The sequence below is a fragment of the Hippichthys cyanospilos genome, chromosome 4 (assembly GCF_059441005.1).
Source record: "Hippichthys cyanospilos isolate Australia breed blue-spotted pipefish chromosome 4, RoL_Hcya_1.0, whole genome shotgun sequence".
Classification (NCBI taxonomy): Eukaryota; Metazoa; Chordata; class Actinopteri; order Syngnathiformes; family Syngnathidae; genus Hippichthys; species Hippichthys cyanospilos.
In genome coordinates, this window is record NC_142372.1 from 5,153,921 (window position 1) to 5,168,348 (window position 14,428).

At 43.4% G+C, this 14,428-nt stretch overlaps 1 protein-coding gene across 2 annotated transcripts in view; it reads right to left on the reverse strand.

The window, feature by feature from the left end:
- Nucleotides 1–14,428, reverse strand: part of kif13ba (kinesin family member 13Ba) — a 30,304-nt gene that overhangs the window by 8,207 nt on the left and 7,669 nt on the right. For both annotated transcript variants that reach the window (XM_088412492.1, XM_088412491.1), the window contains exons 3-23: nucleotides 9,434–9,446; nucleotides 9,168–9,228; nucleotides 8,847–8,939; nucleotides 7,839–8,019; nucleotides 7,290–7,377; nucleotides 6,294–6,428; nucleotides 5,381–5,493; nucleotides 4,678–4,789; nucleotides 4,392–4,604; nucleotides 4,206–4,316; nucleotides 3,967–4,101; nucleotides 3,583–3,716; nucleotides 3,233–3,319; nucleotides 2,970–3,160; nucleotides 2,235–2,514; nucleotides 1,733–1,895; nucleotides 1,503–1,658; nucleotides 1,286–1,435; nucleotides 1,003–1,128; nucleotides 598–929; nucleotides 13–145 (exon numbers count right to left, since the gene is read on the reverse strand). In XM_088412492.1, coding sequence (XP_088268618.1) covers nucleotides 13–145; nucleotides 598–929; nucleotides 1,003–1,128; nucleotides 1,286–1,435; nucleotides 1,503–1,658; nucleotides 1,733–1,895; nucleotides 2,235–2,514; nucleotides 2,970–3,160; nucleotides 3,233–3,319; nucleotides 3,583–3,716; nucleotides 3,967–4,101; nucleotides 4,206–4,316; nucleotides 4,392–4,604; nucleotides 4,678–4,789; nucleotides 5,381–5,493; nucleotides 6,294–6,428; nucleotides 7,290–7,377; nucleotides 7,839–8,019; nucleotides 8,847–8,939; nucleotides 9,168–9,228; nucleotides 9,434–9,446 — 3,007 coding nt within the window. The remainder of the gene's footprint in view (nucleotides 1–12; nucleotides 146–597; nucleotides 930–1,002; nucleotides 1,129–1,285; nucleotides 1,436–1,502; nucleotides 1,659–1,732; nucleotides 1,896–2,234; nucleotides 2,515–2,969; nucleotides 3,161–3,232; nucleotides 3,320–3,582; nucleotides 3,717–3,966; nucleotides 4,102–4,205; nucleotides 4,317–4,391; nucleotides 4,605–4,677; nucleotides 4,790–5,380; nucleotides 5,494–6,293; nucleotides 6,429–7,289; nucleotides 7,378–7,838; nucleotides 8,020–8,846; nucleotides 8,940–9,167; nucleotides 9,229–9,433; nucleotides 9,447–14,428) is intronic.

The following is a 14,428-nucleotide window of genomic DNA, read 5'->3' on the forward strand; positions in this document are numbered from 1 at the left end:
CTTTATCTGTACTTGTCGAAGCTGAAAGATTCCGCCTGTGTTGACATCTCGGGCTGGGATGACTTCAACTGGGACAAAGTCTCCATTCTCATTAATTTCCAGGATTTGGATCCAAAGTTCCAGCCGGCGCATTACCTCACTCCATCTGCGGGGCAAAAACAAAGCGTTGGGGATATACTACTGAGATTTTGAAATAATTAGTTGTAGCTTTCGGAGGACTTCATGAAACACAAAATAGCTCCTGAAAGCAAGGGGTCTACATTTAACTTTAGCACTGGTGGTACTAAGAACTTTTCAGTTGGTTGCACAGCACAGGATTTGGTCGCACACTTTCTCCGGGAGCTACAGCATGAATATTAGCCGATGTATAGTCGTTGTTTGCAAAATATTTTACTGTAATGAAAACTATCGGTTCTAACTATCGGCGGTTCCTTGGTGGGTCATTTTTCATGTTGCGCATCACATCAGCAAACATTGTGAATCATATTAAAGTACGCGCTGACTAAAACATGTACTTGTTCCACGCTCGCAAATGAATTTTTCACCAGTGCCCGTTGTGAAGTTGGCCTCAGTGAATTGGTGAAAAAAAATCTTCACCTGTCTCGCAGTGTGCGCGTCTTGGCCTGGATGATGCTGAGGTCCCACAGAGCCGGGTTCCTGCCCGTCTCAGCCTGCCTGTGACCGTATACCTCGATGGCCACGGCCCCTTCAGTCAGGTATTCGATGAAGTCCTCCGACACGGACACGGCCAGCTCCTTGCAGCTGTCGAACACCACCATGCAGTGTGGGTCCTTGGTCCTGGGCGATGACGACGAGGGGTCCACCTCGGGGGCCACGATTATAGGCTCGGGCTGGTCCCAGAAGGTGTATTGGCAGAAGACGAAATTGGACAGGTACTGGGGGAGACCAGTGGCCTGCAGGATTTTAATCTGGAAGAAAACACATGATTAATGATGTTGGTTCATGAGTATTCTTTTCAATCAGGTAGCAGGCATTTCTCACCATGCAGACAAGCTTGCGGTCCTGAATTTCTGAGTCTGGGTTATTGTCTGGATCGTCTCCTCCGGCGATGTTGTCCTGAAGGGCGCCCCCGACTCTCACCACCTCCACATGAAGACGACCGGCCACCTGACAACGTCAACAAACAAGCGTAACACTCACTGAAAAACGCCAAGCTAGGAATGACATTTTTTCCAAAACTTATAACAGCTTGCCGTTGTTCGCTTTCCTTTCCAGCTCACAAAAGATTGACTTGATTAAGTCTAACTCAGGAGTGAGTGCTTACCTCTCCTTTCTGGTTGATGATGGGCACAGCGTACTGCAGCTTGACGTCATAGAAAAGGCAGGACAGGAAGACGTTGGCCACACCGATCAGACTGTGGTTCTCTTGCTCGTCGAAGAAGGGGTCGGCCCGGCGGAAGTAAGAGCGCATCCCCTGGACGGGACGGGGAAGAGGTCATGAGATTGCTTTCTGATCGTCAAGTTTGTACCCACTAACTTACCGGGTTGTCGTTGTCATGCTGGTGGTAGTCCTGCCACTCCTGGTAGAGCTCCCTCATGTCCACCAGACGGTTCTCGGTTTTCTCTAAACTCCAGATTTGCTTCCCGCGGCAGCGGCGTCGCACCTGAATGGCGGGTTCGCTGAGCACGGCGTCTCTCTACACACACACGCATATTCAGTTATGAGGGTACACGTTCAAGTCAAATTCTGAGATTGGTTGAGGTGTCAGACCTTGCGATTGGCGTTGAGGTTGTCAGAGGGGATCTGCAGGGTGACTCGGTATTCGGTGTGGCGTTCCAGCTCATCGGAGATAAAGCAGGCTTCTTGCGCCAGGAGGTTGGCTCTCACTATTTGCTCTCGCAACCGCCTTAAGCTCCTCACCAACACGGCCTCCCTACAGAAGAACATATGGCACGTAGGCGGAATGAGAAGTCGGATTGAAAGGGGGCGTGTGGTGTGGCATGTGAAAATGAACTAATTTGTGAAATCAAGTTTGGGCAAATGTGATGAAATGCTAGATGGGTGGTGCAAGACTTGTTCACAATAGATGCTAACTTTTTAACTGCAGCATTTAACATTTGGGGGGAATTTTATGATTATGCTTTGACCAAACCAACTGGAGGATTTTGATTTTTTAACGTCACAAAGTATCACCCAAAAAAAAAAAAAATTAGAGAGATGAGGACGCTCCATTAGGAATTACACTCAATTATGTTGTTGAATGTTGACATACCGGTCTTCACTCCATTGTCTCAGTCTGCTCTGGGCGCTGCTGGAGTGACTCATGCCTCCCATGCTTAGCCTCTCCATACTGCGGTAGTGAGACTGCTGGCCGGTGCCAGGCTGGCCAAAGGCGGGCTGCCCCGGGGGGCCTGTGGACAGGCGGTCGGGATTGAGCTTTCGACGGAGCTGCTGTAGCTCCTGCTCGTACATCTGCCTCTGGCGCTCCAGGGCTGAGCGTTTCTCTTCTTCGTGTTGCCTCTCCAGCGACTGCAGGACGCTCTGCATGGGGTCTGACGGACAAATTGTTTATGCTTTTAGTTTATGAACGCATTAAAATAGAAACAGAAACAAGGACAATATTTTTGTCCACGCGATCTATATTTGTCAATGAGTAACTTCATCCACTGACTTGTGGACCCTTTTCAACCAATTAAAATTTAGGTTGTGAATATAGGTCAGCGCTTGCGATGCTCACATCATTAGAGAAAGGAAGGTCTTCGATGGCTTTGACCACTCACTCGTGATGGAAAAAAATGAAGCTTCATCAAGCATTTTGTGATTTTTTTTCCCCCCTCTCTAGATGATGCTGTTGTTTAAAAGATGAAGGCCAATGCATTGAAAATGTATTAAATGACCACATTCTTGAAATCAAGAGTGCCATTTAAAAAAGTATCACAGCGGCTTCATGAAGTTTCATTTGTGCATCATCCCCTCTCAACAATGGAGAAACCAAACATCTACTTACCATTGTTGCCCAGGGCCTTCATCATGACTTCGGTCTGAGCGAACTCGTAGGAGAAGCTGACCTCGCTGGACACTTCGCTTGCTGAGTCACCGTCAGCATCCAGCTGCTCGCTGCTGCCGCTCTTCTTCATCACACTGCCGTCGCCCTCCTCGTCTTCTGTGGTTCGAGTGCGCCGCTTCGGAAGGTTTATCCTGTGATAAAAAGGTTTATGGCTTTAATAACTGATGCATGCCCGACCACAATCTGGTGGAGAATTTAGTTACCTGAAGAAATGATTGTTTCCCCAGAGTATTCGGTCGCCGTGGTGAAGCTGTAGTGCACAAGTGGCCGGAGAACCATTTACACATGTCCTGTAGGATTTCATTTTAGATTAGATTCAACTTTATTGACGTTTTCACGACACGGGTACAAGAGAATGTACTTTGCATCTAACTAGTAAGAGCAGGAAGGCTTGATTTGCACGGCATTCTTAAAATGGCACAACTAGCATGTAGCTTGTTTCATGTGTTCAGTCTATATAAAATGTATTCTGTATGTGGAAAAAAACACACACACAGACACACAAAGCCATAAATATACACAGTTTATTATAAAATGTGTTAGTGGTCTTTACCGAGCATTGGGGTACGGGGTGAGGATGACAGCGGCGTCAGCGTTGATGTCGATAACGCAGTGCTCGGCCTGGATGCCCATGCCGCACAGCTGGATGTCCTGGGAGTCGGCCGAGCCCACCTGGGTGTGATCCTCCTGAAGATTAAGTCAACATTAGCAGTAATATGTTGCATAATATTGACTTTTCCAGTATGTTACATATTCATAAGACAAACATGCCTATGGGCATGATGCATATTAATCCTTTTCTGATGAGATAATGAATAAAAAAATAAACATTACAATACAGCACTTTCTGCTATCTCAGTAAGAAAATGACCATTCAAAGGAAATCCATCATTATAATTTCTGTTGCCCACTATTACTTAATACATTCATTATGTACCTTTAAATAGTAGACCAGGAGTTCGTTGAGTGCTGGGTCTGCATTCAGATTGACCAGGAAGCTCTTATCGTCACCGACTTTTATGCCCGACGACTGCAGGGAAATGCCAAGGCTCTCCAGTTGCTTCTGACGTGCCTATAATACAATGTATACAGTATATGTATAACAGAAGATGCTGTGGTTCGAAAAACATTTTTGAAAAACATCTGTAAAGCTGTTTAATTCATGAACTTGTTCACCTGTGCAACCTCCTCAGTTTTACGAAGCTTATCCTCCCACGTGATGGTCATCTCGTGAATCAACTTCTCAGATTCTTCCAGGCGCTCCTTCAGCTCAGGAGCTTTCAAAGACTGCACAGATGGAAAATAAACAAGGAGGTGCATGATGTAGTCAAGATCTTGGGGATTGTCTAAAAAGAATCTCACCTCGGCTTGAGTGAGCTGCACTCGCAGCTTCTCCACCTCCTCACGCAACTCCCGGATGATGCGGGCGTTGGGGTCCTCGTTGACCACGGCGTGGTTGACGATGCTCTTGGCTCGGTCGGCGTAGCGCAATGTGGACAGGGTCTCCTCGTAATTGTCGGCCGCCGGGCTCACCGTCGCTACCATGGCCGTGCGGCTGTTCCCGCCGAGACAGTCCTTTGAGAGCAGAAATGAGGAGAACGTAAGAAGGAAGATGGACAAGAGAATGCTGGAAGGCGCACTATTGTACCTTTAGCAGCCATGTCAGAACTGAGTCTCGGTAAGGAACAAACTTGGTCTTGTTTTTGGCAGTTCCTTGCTCTGCCAGAGCGGAGATCACCAAGCCCAGCGTAGTCAGCGACCTGACAACATCACACTTTTCATTAGCTTTGAAAAGGACTACAGAAACTACGTACTTTGTGGTTGGGAGTAAGAAAAAAAAAGACTTAATTACTTACTTTCCAGTAAATTTAGATTAAAAACAATAATTATGAACCTGACTATAGAAGTTTTTCAATGCCCGTAAAAGTGTCTGAAAACATTAGCGACAGAGAAAAACTGACCAATAGCCTTCTCCATTGTAGTGCAGCAATATTACCAATAGATGGTGCTGTTTCTTTGTGTTACGTCTTATTTTTTCAAGGCGAGGGATTGCGTAGTCAGTGTGAGTCTGAGCTTCTGCACTGTGGCTATTAGAAATCAGTTCTGGATTCGAAAACGAAACATAAAATATTTATTTTTAATTATTTCTTTTTACGCTCGATGATGCATTGGTTCTGTTGCCCCTGCCACCCCTAATGGCATTTCACTAAATTGAAATGTAATATATGCAAGCTTAAAACAATTTGATTTCGCTTAGGATTTGTAATGAAAATTGGAATATTATGAAAATAAGGTTAATTGCAAGAAAACCCGCTTGCACAATCTGGTGTGTGTATGTGCCTGATACATACTTGTTGATGTTGCTTCCCTCCTTGAGACGCTCACCAGCTGCTCCAGTTTTTGCTGCTCGCTCACTCCCAGCCAAGTCCACTAGACTCAGACGACTCACTTTCTCACCGCTTGTCTGTGAGAGACAGAGTAAATGAGAAATAGAGAGAAAAAAGGGAGAGGAAAGAGGCGGAGCGTTCACATGATTTGTGGCTCATTTTCCGCATAAAGAAAAATATGTTTTGAGGCCGTGACCACTGTTGATGATGCAGCTCGACAATACAAAAGGCCATTGTGGCTCGCACATCCACACACTGTCTGACCAACCTCTGATATAATTGTAACTCAGCAGACGTCGACTCAGGGAAATTTGCATGAGAGCTAAAGGAAATCCACTGCTTTGGTTATTGTTCAGTGTGAGAAGTGGTTGTGTCCTCGTACATCTCCTTGTAAGCGTTCTCAGTTTGTATTTGACTCTTGGTACTGTTGAAAAAGCCCTGAAAGAGCTTTGGTGGTTGTCCATACACGAAGACAACACACTACCTTAATTGCTCCATTCTCTTTTCCATTTCACGAAATCAAACTTCAATTGTGCAGCGCTTTTCATTCACACAATGCTGCTTACAATGTTTTACATGGATTCAAATCAACTCTGCCCTACAGCCAAGCAACAGAGCAACACAGGCGGCCTTGGAAATGGAGCCGGCGGCAGTCAATTATTAACGACGTAATGTGCCGGTGACCGCTGCTGAGAGCCTGCGAGGAGTAAAATCAGAGAGGCCTGAGGCGCCGAACTATCTCTTCATATTTAACTGCACTTTTCAATGTGGCAAAAAAGATTTATATCCCAAGGTAGGGGGAAGGCATCCAGAACCATGTGCGAGGGAAATGCGAAGACAAATTCCACACAAGAAAGACCACTTAAGTGTAACTTACCCCAGATTGCACATCCGTCAGCGTATGCGTGAGGATAATGTTAAAGACTGCATGGGAGCGACTGCTCTCCTCGTTCATATTGGTGGCAGCAACGGTGCGAGACTTATTGCCTTCTGACATCAGCACCTCAATGTCCTGTCAATGATTGAATTGCTTCTTAGTTATTCAGGTTTTTCACTTATTTTAATGTCAACCCAAAACCTTTCTTGACAATAATATGTTCTCTGCAGTCCCAATCATCTTAACACAGCACTGTATAATATTAGGTTTGTGGATATATGTGTGTAATATGAATTGAGTGTCAAAATCCATCTGTTTTGAATCCATTTTGTCCCTGGCTGTCAATTGAAAATTATTTCATATAAGGGAAAGACGTGGATCCAAGCCAGGTAAGTCGGCTTAAAAATAGATTGGCTAAAAATATCCGCCTTGAAGCGGTGTTGCAAATTTGCAAAGGAGTCAAGCGAGAAAAACTCCCCCCAAAAACACAAGTTTAGGTTGATTTATCATTTTGAAAAGACTGACACAAATAATGTTCAACAAAAGTGGCAAAGTATTGACACTATTACATGTGTAATGCACATATAACATTATGCAAACTAAATGGTAGTTAGTGTTAGTTGACCTTAGCAAGCTAATCTTAATTTCAAATGCTAACTGGTCAGCATATTCAAATTTTCTTGGCGCCTAAAAATTTATATGTGCAGCAGGTAAAAAATTATGACAGTTATATCCGCACACTTCAACTTTTGCAGATTATTAAAAAAATAAAAACGCAGTGGTGGTGTGGCTTAGTCGATGGAATAATCAACAGGATAATTAATATTAAAAAGATTTGAGTGACAGCTCTAAAATCGGTTCTTTAGGGTTCAGGTATCAACCAATCACTGCTCAGCTTGAGAACATCACATAACCCTCCCCAGACAACGAAACACTCATTAAAGGTTGACGTTATGCCCATAATACACGTTTCAAAGAAGCATTTGGTAGGCTCACCTTGTAGCTAGTCACAGCTAGCCGAGATAAGCCATCCACATATGGACCCAACACTTTATGTTCTCTCACTCTCAGCGTTTGTCTCCCCCTGCAAAGAAAACAAGACTGGTGAACAATGGCTCTCTGTCTTGCGTCAAGACTCTCGCGGTTCCGAAAACACAACCGCAAGCCGCTTGCTGCTCCCTGACCCTCATTCAGACCGAGAACTTCATCACCGCCAAAGCACATATGGTTGTCAGATGGTCTGCTCTTCCGCGACGCAAACACGCAAAGAGTTTAAAGGTCCGGACAAGTCAAATGTTGGGTCATCAGCAGCAGGCCAATGGCACTGATTTAGTGTTGGACATGACCGCAACAATACCAGGAACAGCCTCGAAAACCAGTGACCACACGCGGCAGCTGGCCTTACTCAGCAATCTATCATTTTCTTAAGATCATATGTTCAGAAATTTTCCAATTGGGAAAATGAGGAATTCATTCAAAAAACTGACTTTTTTCTAAAATTTTATAAGTCACAGTAGTCAAGGCCTGTTGAGGTAAACGACGTACCCTTTCGGATCCAGCAGATCGCGAACCTTCTCGTTATAGATCTCCATGTAGGAGACCTCTACGGTGAACTTCTCCTGCTCACGCTGTTCTTTCTGCGTGCGGTCGAACAAAGCGCTGCAGAGTCGGGGGATGAGCCCCGGTTGGTCCCCCGAACCCATCATGGTGTAGGACTTTCCAGAACCTATGCATGCATAATCGGGAGGAAGGCGCCATTGGAGTGAAAGGCTTCCAAAAATACATGGTGACTATTAAAAGTGAGATACACCAAGAAAGCAGACCTCCACAAAGGCAACCTGCAAAATTCATGAGGCAACCGCTAAAAGCTAGCTTGACATTACTCCTTGTGACCTTACTTACAAATACAAAAACTAGAAATCCATGGTCCTATAGGACCACAATCTAAATTGTTTATGATCCTATAAAGACATATCCCAATCAAAAAAATGTTCACACCTGAGTACTAGTCACTTATGGATCTGCTGATAAAAAAAAAGTCCCAATTCGATGCCTGGGAAGTGCATTAAGGACAGAAAAAAAATACTGTAGACCCAAATCATCGTTTTTGTTTTTTTTGTACACCATTGAAAAAAAAAATGTTTTCCTAGGTTTAAACCGCTGCCCCACTGGTCATAAAAAAAGGTGTCAAGTTGGGATAGGTTTGTAAAAAAACAAATTAATTCATAAATAAATTGGATGTGCTATTTTTCCTCCTCTGTAAATTTGCAAGGTAACAGATCAGGACTCAGTATTGACAAGTGAATACAAATCAGGCCACTTTTATTCTAGTGCAAAAAAACAAAACAAAATGCGATCGGGACATCCCCTAGCTATGTGGAAACTCCAAAACAATGTGTGGGCCCCATGTTTGTTTAGTTCCATCCGGTCTGCTGCCATTCTTGCCATTTCTGTGCATTCTTCACCCCCTTTATATTGCTTTTACATTAATTCATATTGCAAGACATTATTTCAAGCAATTAGCATTAGACGACAACTTGGAATGTAACTTACCGGTTTGTCCATAGGCAAAGATACAGGCATTGTAGCCAAGGAAGGCATTATGAAGAAGACTTTCCCCAAGGCACTGAAAGACTACCTCCTGACCTGGAGACATACACGTGGTACTCGCTTTTACTCCTTTAAATATCAAGATTGATGACATTATGTGCCAGGGAGGACTGAACAATCCGTACTCTCAATTACATAATGTTTAAGACAAAATGACCTATTTATGAGAGTAAGCAGCATCTAAAAACCTGGACCACAATGCAACTTATTTCTGGTGAATCTTGAATCAACTGAAAATGGCGGGCATGTTTTTGGCAAACCAACCGGCAAATTTCTCTTTGTCCGATTCATCCATGGACCAGAAGCAGTAGTCGTAGGCGAAAACCTGGAGAGCACACAACAGCAAGACGTAAATAACTAAGTGGTTGCTATGGTGTGAGTGTACATACAATACAAAGCTAATACGGTGTTTCTATTAGAGTCACCCTGACCAACACAGCCGTGTCTTTGTTTAAGGCCAGCGGTGACTCACGAGCAGCAAAAATGAGCTCACTGCTGACAGTCAAAAAAACAAAAAAAGTCGCCATTACCTTGGACTGATTCCTGGTGATGTTGCGTCGAGGGTCAAAGTGCATGTGGGAAAAGATAGAAAAAAGATTAGAGAAAAAGTATGCTGCTACTCATTGACAGAAAAAAAAAAATCACACAATCACATGCCTTTTGAAGATGAGCCCGTAGAACCAAAAATAGCTCCAGACACCCGTCCCACATTGACCTTTGTGTGAGTGTGTGTGCGATCATGGAAAAGTGTGTTTGACTGTTTGTTTACTCCCGACTGCTTGCCATGCATCACAACAAAGTTTTATGTTAGCTCCAGGGGTAGTGTGCGATGGGAGTTGGGGGATGGTAGGCTTGGCATAGCTCGAGGTAGCTGGTAGTACAAAGAGGGTTAGTGGGTCAAGTTGATGATAGGGACTCAAAGTGACTGTGACTGAAAGTTCGCAGTGACATTTTTCTTACAATTTAAAACAAATTTCCACTGTCTAAAATGTCTGCGATTGCTCTGTCACGCATAACAGAGTGTGTGTGTGTACAAATGGTGGAAATGCATTACGTTCCCCTAGGGGCTTTGTTTACTTCCATTTCTTCTGGTTAAGTTGCCATCTTGCGTATAGTCACATGATCAAGTTCTGGACATCCCTTCTCAAAAGTATTAATGGTGACGACTCAAGAGTTGAGAGCTTGCAATAAGTAATAGTGAACATTTCTACACACAAGCTCCTATCCCAACAAAATCCGTGGAAATTGTCTACCGTAACAGGTTAGACCCCAAAACTTCTCAGGGTCCCATTGAACAGGAAGTTAGTCATTCTGGTTCAAAGTAGGGATTTTGAAGCATACTTGTGGAAATTCACCCAAATGTGCCCCAATCAATCTTTACCACAATAACATTTTTTTCCAGCAACATCTGATGTGGACATACTGTAGAATGACGTCACAATTTGTTGCTCATTTTGACCACAAGCCATGAAAAAAGAAGGTTTTACTTGGCTGTCGTGGTCCTTCATGCGAATTGAGTACCAACCACACAGACCCTGATCCATATAAGCAGAAGATTATAATAAGATTGATCTTTTGAAAACCTGATACCAAAACTCCATCTGGAAATTCCTCAGCAACCACAGACACTGCTTTGTTGAGGAGTGAAGATTGAGACTTAAAAGCATGTGAAAATTCATCTCTGCGTGCTTCTTAAACCACATCTCACTTGGCTCCTCCCATGTCAAATGGAGAACAATGTCAGCCAGCAGCATTAGGTTTCAAACCAAGGACGTTTTAAGTTATCGTTGGAAATTGCTTGATAAAATTAAATCGTACAAAAAATTGCGTCCGTCTAAATCCTCTCTTTTGTCTCTTAAACCCATCAGGACGGCCCGTTTATATCAAATTAAACGTATTCTGCTTGTAATCCTCACACTCAGTCTGCACAAGACTGGCACCAGAACCAAATGTGCGCCAGATGGGCCAAAGGACCTGCTGGCAGTCACTATGCAAATCAAACCTCAGTGGGCAATATCAAATTTGAAAAAAATAACATAAACGTCTGTGAATTTTTTTTTTTTTATAAAAGCTAAAATCTGTTTCTCATAATGCCAAATGAATTGAGGGCGAAGAAGAAGAAAAAAAGTTAAGAAACACAATTTTTTGAAGGCCAGGAAGCAAATATTTCCAATTCATATTTTCATTGTTAAACTGCCTTGTAATACATGTCTCCTCTAGGACATGCTCAACCACAGTATAATTAAAAACTAGATTTTAATGAAGCATTTAGAATGTTTCTGAACCTATCGAAGCATTGCGGGTGTAGTTACTATATCCAGCGCTAGGGATACCGGATGTAATGGTGAAATAGCCACAGAAGAGGCTATAGCACAGAAATACGGCTCAATTTTTTGGGATGTACTCCATGGAATACTCAATGTTGAAAAATACATGTTTTATGGATGAAAAAAAAAAAAAAAAAACTAATCATCCCACCAGTGCAAACTGCTCATAAAAATCATGTGTTCTTGTTTTTATAGACTGTGAGGGCCTTTGACCGTGTCGGGTTTTTGACGTTCGCCGCGATGACAGCTGTCGAGGCAGCTTTGAAGACGGCCGGTGAGAAGACTCATCTTCGCCCTGGTACGTCTATTAATGAGTTAAGTCGTCACCCGCCCCCCCAACGCCCGACGCCAAACGAGGAGCAGGAATTAGATGGTGCGGAGCGCCGTGGGCCAGCTCCTCCACTCTCATCACCGTCATTTAGAAAATATCTTAATGCATGGCTGCTTCCACCCCCATTTTACCACTGTTCTTGCATTGTTCTTTCACCCCCCTCTTCCTGGGAATGTACCATCCACGGCTGCGTGGGGAGGAACGAGGAGGGGAGGCCTGAGACCGGAATGTTCAACCCAAGCAGAGTTGGCGCATACGTAACACCACGCGGAATAATGATGGCAGCTGCATGCATGGATCAGCCACCATTTTTTTCTGTCAAAGCCCGAATTTTTTTTTAATCTTAGGACATAGTATATGAGCGATAACAGAAGTGGGGTACCACATGGATGTGAAGTCTTTTTATAATCACTCCGTCCTAGTTGTTAATGTCATCTGACATATTGACCGTCACCGAAATAACCACAAGACAACATTTGATTCTCTATCAGCTGCGAGAACAATGATCCGTCATGGATCCCTGGGGAAGATGGAATCACAGAGAAAAGGAAAATCCAATCAATTTAGCGGCAAAACTGCGCTTCTCATTTTTCACGTCTGTCAGTGAGATTACATAAACTGACCTTACGCGACCTATTTAGTCCATCTATGCGGGACATCATCTAAGTCCAAAACAAAACAAATCTGTGCTAATGTGCTAATGCACTCAGTGTTGGGCACTGGGCCAGTCACCAACTACCAGTAACCCTGTTTGTTCAAAACGCCTTACTGAGCACTTGGCTCTTGCTTTGGGCCTTTCTCAACAACATTGGTACAATCCCACTAAAAGCTGTTTATTAGGATCCAAACAGGGATAAGCCCACTCAAGTTAGTCATTTGTGGCTCAGAGGTGATAAGGATGAAGACAAGTCTAACAGGATCAGACTCAGAAGACAAGAACTAGCATTTATTCGCAAATATACAAACTGTTAGAATCTTTCACAAAGCAACAACTCAACAAGATCATTCGACGACATCAGTGCCATTGTTGCCCAAGGTTTATATTTGTCCCATATATTTGTTGAATGAATTTATTCTGCATCAATGTTAGCACCCGACCAAGGCCAGGGCTGTCGAAAGAGTAAGGGCCACTTTTTTGTTTTTTATTTTATCTGATTAAACGAGGTAAAAATCAATCAAGCAAGCAATTACACATATGTAGTTATTTAATAAAAACAGCTACGTCAAGGCTTTCTGTTAGGTAGTGAGGTAAATAAATTATTTTTTTTTTTTCCCTAAGTGACTACCATCAAACTTTTTATTACTTTTTTAAAATGTCAAAATGCATGTGGGATGCAAAAATGTAGATGGCGCGATGTAGCTGGCCCCTGGACCATAGTTTGGACACCTGTTTTTCAGCAAAAAATACACTGATTATGGCAAGCATAATTAGCATGATTAATTTAAAAAAGTAATAAAACGAGCATTTTTCCCCCCTCACGTGCCAGTCTAGTACCCATTCCCCGCAAAGAGCAGGAATTAACAGTAGATATGTTATAAAGTATAAGCTAACTGAACTACATTTTATGTGATAACACAGCACTCGAAATAAGTGCTTTTGCAGCTAAGTTTGCAAAAGGAAATTAGCTATTTGTGTCTCATTAAAAAGCATTGAATAGCAAAACCTTTTAAGATTTTTCCATAACAGAAACATGGAGACCATTGCAGTAATTTGTGGGTCGCTCACATATTAAAAATAAGAATGTATATATCCCATTTTGCACACAAAACAGCAAAATTGGGGATAACTCCAGTATCTATTTATTTTATTTATTTATGATGAACGCCCCCCCCCCCAAAAAAATCACATTAACAATTTCTGGCGAGGATTCTTCACGGTGCAGCTGCATCTGTAACATCACAACACGGGACCCCCACTTCCTATCGGTGAGTAAATGCCGGGTGAGGCCTTTTCCTTCCTTTATGCAAATTCTGTCAAGGCACAAAAAAGTAGAGAAGCATCTGCGCAGCGAGGCCAAGCTCTCGCGCTGCTTCCTCGCCCTTTTGTCAGCCCCACAGGCGGCCCGAGAAACTACAGCCCGGCTCTTGTTCACGCCTCCATATAAAAGTCAGCAGGGGAAAGTTTATGGTCGACAGATGCTCGAGTGAATGAGGCCGTGGACTTCCAACGCCGGAGTGAAGGGGCTTTGCCGTCGCTGGACTCGACCCGGAGTTAACCTACAACCCCCCCCCCCCCCCGTCATATGTTGTTGCCTCAGAAACTGCAGACTTGAGAAAAAAGGGAGGAAGCAAAGGCGTTGGGAGAAAGACAGGCAGAGTGGAGTTCATCTTTTTTTTTTTTAAACGTGCAATTGCCTGTCTTTTTTCCAGGCCGAGGCCTCAAACTAAGCCTCGTTCTCTTATTTTTTTTCTCCCAGTATGTTCCACCAGTCATGAGATCCTTTCTTCCGACACAGATGATTTGCTCCGAATGGAGAGTATGTGGTCAGGCTGTTGATTTAGCCATCTCATTAGGGACGGAGGGGGTGATTAAACTTAAAAATATCCCCGCGTGTTGGCAGAGCGGGCTGTCAAGTGCACACCGGGACAAGAGGCGGACGATTACCGGAATACCGAAAGCGCAATAAGGCTAAAATGGATACCATACAAACCGACTGAGTCCTATTATAACGTTTCATTTCTAGAATTTGTTTTTTTAAAGTTAAATAGGTTATTTTATTCTTTTGAAACAGTAAGATTTTAGACAAAATTTCCATGCTTGATGTCGTCAAAACCATCGTAGCAAATCTTGCTGGTAAAAACGTCTCATTTGGATAAAGCTGGTCTGTTCAAAAGTGATCAGTAGGAACGGCAAATTTGTCACTTGA